General features: G+C 37.7%; 1 protein-coding gene across 2 annotated transcripts; it reads left to right on the top strand.

Moving 5' to 3' along the window:
- The first annotated feature begins 526 nt into the window (after positions 1-526).
- LOC104731096 (putative inactive receptor kinase At4g23740) lies at positions 527-3,565 on the top strand. Of its 2 annotated transcripts, none has more exons than XM_010450362.3 (4): positions 527-821; positions 1,245-2,548; positions 2,642-2,992; positions 3,085-3,565. In XM_010450362.3, the coding sequence occupies exons 2-4, from the start codon at positions 1,270-1,272 to the stop codon at positions 3,378-3,380; spliced, it is 1,926 nt and encodes a 641-aa protein (XP_010448664.1). In that variant the 5' UTR covers positions 527-821; positions 1,245-1,269; the 3' UTR covers positions 3,381-3,565. The 2 variants fall into 2 exon arrangements, with proteins under 2 accessions (XP_010448664.1, XP_010448663.1); XM_010450361.3 differs by having other exon boundaries at positions 1,239-2,548.
- The last annotated feature ends 865 nt before the right edge of the window (positions 3,566-4,430 follow it).

The raw sequence follows: 4,430 nt of genomic DNA, 5'->3' as shown, positions 1-4,430 counted from the left end.
CCCCCAAAGATAGAGTAGAAGAAGCAAAAGAAAATTATATAAAAATGGTAGAAGTCGATACGCATTGATGGGTTTTGTAAGCTTCATTATGACAAGTAAAGTAGAAAACAAATAAAAACGTAATTTGCTTAAATTGTTTGGTAAGTTAGATAATTTCTTATTTTCTTCCTTATTAACATAATTAACTATTCTCTTTTTGTAAGCGTTGACCAATTAAATCTTTATCATCCGGTTATGTCTATATCGGTTCATAACAAACCGGCTTCACAATTATTGTTTTACAAATAGCTAATGTTCCAATTTATCTACATTCTTTCAGACTAATCAAATTTTCAATATAAACAAATATAGATAAGAAATTCAAAAACCTTAATATGATGACACAATAAAGTTCCGGTACATAAAAGCAAATGGTCCCTCGGTTCAGTATTAAATAACCGGTGACCAATCTGTAAACCGAATTAAAAAAAAAAAAGTCGTATCACAGTGAGTATCTTTCTTCCCCTCGTCACTTTCAACCCACTTTAATGCCAAAAAAAGAGAACAAAATAAATTTATATCCGTTGCTTGGAATTATTATTAAAAACAAAAAAAAATAAAAATAAAAAAATTCACAAAGCTCTTAACTTCACTAGTGTTTCAATGGCGGTTCGTAGCTCCGTTCATCACATTATCACCACTTAGTAGTAATTTATGAGTTCGTCTCTCTTCCTCTCTATTTCTTTATTCAGCAAGCAAACCTGATTCAGTTCTCGAGAAGAAGAAACACTGAGCGCGCAAGAGTCGACAATAAAGTTCAGATCTGGAAAAAAAAAAGCGAGGTTACCAATTCAATTTTTTTCTAGCTTCCAATTATAATAATTTTTAGTCTGTTAATAGAGTTAAGGTTTCACTTTTTTGTCAACTTTATAATTCCCAGAAATTTTAGGTTTTTTTTTTTTTAGAGTTTAAATTAAAGCTTCGAATGTTACAGTTTCGTCACTTTCGAAGCTTAAAGTCTCTCTCTTTCTCTGTCTCCCACTCCTGTTTCGATTTTAAAATAGTTCCAGTTGTGGTCTCATCGCATAGAACAACTTCAAGATTCCCCTTTTACTTTTGTAATCCGCAGTTTTTTGCTTTTTTGGTACCTTTTATTTTAAATTAAAGTTACCAAATTTTTTCACCATTTATATATATCCTCATCATCACTATCATCATCATCAATCAGATTGGTTTTTTGATTTTATCTTTTTCTCCAGCTCCAGATTTTAAAGAAACAGCTCGTTTTTAATGGAAGCTTGGAGCTTTTTTTCATCTCTATGGATTCTGTCTCTGTGTTTGTTTATTATCTATGGAGGAGCAAACGCAGATCCATTAGAAGACAAACGCGCATTACTCGAGTTTCTTACCATTATGCGTCCCACACGCTCACTTAACTGGAACGAGACATCACAAGTCTGCAACATCTGGACCGGAGTTACTTGCAATAAAGACAGATCTCGGATCATAGCTGTTAGACTACCAGGGGTTGGACTCAATGGTCAGATTCCTTCCAACACTATAAGCAGACTCTCTTCTCTCAGAGTCCTCAGTCTCAGATCCAATCGTATCTCCGGAGAGTTCCCATCTGATTTCGTCGAGTTGAAAGACTTGGCCTTTCTTTATCTACAAGACAACACCTTGTCTGGCTCTCTGCCTTTAGATTTCTCTGTTTGGAAGAATCTCTCTAGTGTGAATCTTTCCAACAACGGGTTTAATGGAACAATCCCGAGTTCCTTGTCTCGTCTCAACCGTTTACAGTCGTTGAATCTTGCTAACAACTCGCTTTCTGGTGATATACCTGATCTTAGTGTGGTCACTACTCTCCAACACGTTGACTTGTCCAACAATTATAACCTCAATGGACCTATACCTAGTTGGCTTCGAAGATTCTCGTCTTCTTCTTATGAAGGCATCGGTATTATACCTCCTGGTGACCTCTCCATCTTTCAGCCGCCGCCTCCACTTGCCGAGCAGACTCATCAGAAACAGAAAGATCACTTCTTGGGACTATCCGAGACTGTGTTTCTATTGATCGTTATAGCTGCTTCCATTGTTGTAGTTGCGGCTTTGGCATTTGTGTTGGCTGTTTGTTACGTGAGAAGGAACTTAAGACGAGGTGATGGGATTGTTTCGGATACTAAGCTGCAGAAGAATAAGAAGAAAGGAGGGATGTCTCCTGAGAAATTCGTTTCGAGGATGGAAGATGTGAACAACAGGTTATCTTTCTTTGAAGGATGTAATTACTCGTTTGATCTTGAGGATCTGTTGAGAGCTTCTGCGGAGGTTCTTGGTAAAGGCACGTTTGGGACAACGTATAAAGCTGTTCTTGAAGATGCTACTTCTGTTGCTGTGAAACGGCTTAAGGATGTTGCCGCTGGGAAACGAGATTTCGAGCAGCAGATGGAGATTATTGGAGGTATTAAGCATGAGAACGTTGTGGAGCTTAAGGCTTACTATTATTCCAAAGACGAGAAGCTGATGGTTTATGACTATTTCAGCCAAGGAAGTGTTGCTTCTTTGCTTCATGGTATGTTTTTTTTCTTTTTCTTGATCTAATGGCATCATCGTAGCTACAAGATGTGGTTTTAGGCTCGTTGTTGATTCGACTGGATCTTTACAGGTAACAGAGGAGAAAACAGGATTCCACTAGACTGGGAAACAAGAATGAGAATTGCGATTGGTTCAGCTAAAGGGATTGCTCGTATCCACAAAGAAAACAATGGGAAACTCGTCCATGGGAACATCAAATCTTCAAATATATTCTTGAATTCAGAGCGTAGTGGCTGTGTCTCAGATCTTGGATTAACAGCTGTGATGAGCCCTTTAGCTCCACCTATCTCTAGACAAGCTGGTTACCGTGCACCAGAAGTAACCGACACAAGAAAGTCTTCTCAGTTGTCAGATGTCTACAGCTTCGGCGTCGTGCTGCTTGAACTACTTACCGGAAAATCGCCCATTCACACAACCGCAGGTAAAGTTATATAACCCCGAGGAGACTGAAACATTTTCAACGGTTACAATATGTATTCAGTTCTAATCATTTTTGGGAAATGGAAACTGTAGGGGACGAGATTATCCACTTGGTTCGATGGGTACATTCGGTAGTGAGAGAGGAATGGACAGCAGAAGTATTCGACATCGAGCTTCTGAGGTATGCAAACATAGAGGAAGAGATGGTTGAGATGTTGCAGATTGCAATGTCATGTGTTGTGAAAGCAGCAGACCAGAGGCCGAAGATGTCTGATTTGGTTAGGCTCATCGAGAACGTTGGAAACCGACGAACCAGCAGCATTGAACCCGAATCCAAACCCAAATCAGAAAATGAAGCCTCAGAGGCTTCCACCCCAAGTGAAATTTGAACCTATCAAATTCAAAACTGTTGATTCATCAAATCATATTTATCATGTGAAGTTGTTGTATACTCCTCTGTTTATTTCTTCTCTCTTCGGTTTAGAACCGGTTCATCAAAACACATTTTCTGTTTAGAGGTATTCTTGGTTTTCAAAATTGAGTATGAAATAGATTCAAATTTCCAATTCACAAACTGTATTGCGTAAAGAAGAAGAAACAATTCGAATTCGAATAGGATCATAAACGCAATTAAACTGTGCAAAGGATTCTGGAAAAGAGTTTGGTTTAGCTTTTAAACCAGGGAAGCCGAATGCTTCAAAATTCAAAGCCCAAAATAAAGCCCATTGGGCCTAAACTATTATGAACTACGAGTTAAAAAGATCGTCGGTGTTCATTTTTTACTCGCAGATCCCGGCAGGCATGTGATCTGAACTCCGACAAAATGGAACTAGTGGTCTCAAGAAATGCAATGTTTGGAGGGTTCTATCTTGTAAGAGGCACCACTAGCCTTAATAACCCCACATGGTTATCATCAGGATGATATTTGAATGGAGTTTGCGACTGATAATATATGTTTTTTCATAATACTATATATCTTTTTACTGAAATAACATATTTTCTGAGTCAAAAGAAAAGGAGGTTCATGATAACAGTACATAGTTTTGTCGTGATTGTGTTTTGGAGGAGGAACAGGTAGGTGGTAGAGATTACAATAGGAAGGAGACAAATAAGGCAAGTTACAACGTGAACTTGATTTGTCTAATTCCAGAAAATGACATGTCCTCCTGCTCGTATACTGCAATAAGGCTTTCTCTTCTTCTTTCCAAGTTGCGAAATTAGAAACCCACACACATATACATATTGAAAATCTCAATGTTATATAAATATGTCAATTTTTATGTAAATCCTCATGTCCCCACGAAATCAGTGGTTCAACATGTTTTTTGTTTTGCTTCTCCGCTGTTAAAACGACGGCTTAATTATTAGGAAATTTATGGAGTTAAACCATCTTTAACGTCTTGTTATAATTGGAATGCTACACTATTAACTTGTGTTTT

Source organism: Camelina sativa, chromosome 12 (assembly GCF_030686135.1).
Source record: "Camelina sativa cultivar CO46 ecotype springtype chromosome 12, ASM3068613v1".
In the NCBI taxonomy this organism is placed as follows: Eukaryota; Viridiplantae; Streptophyta; class Magnoliopsida; order Brassicales; family Brassicaceae; genus Camelina; species Camelina sativa.
This window is presented reverse-complemented; position numbering and strand designations above follow the sequence as displayed.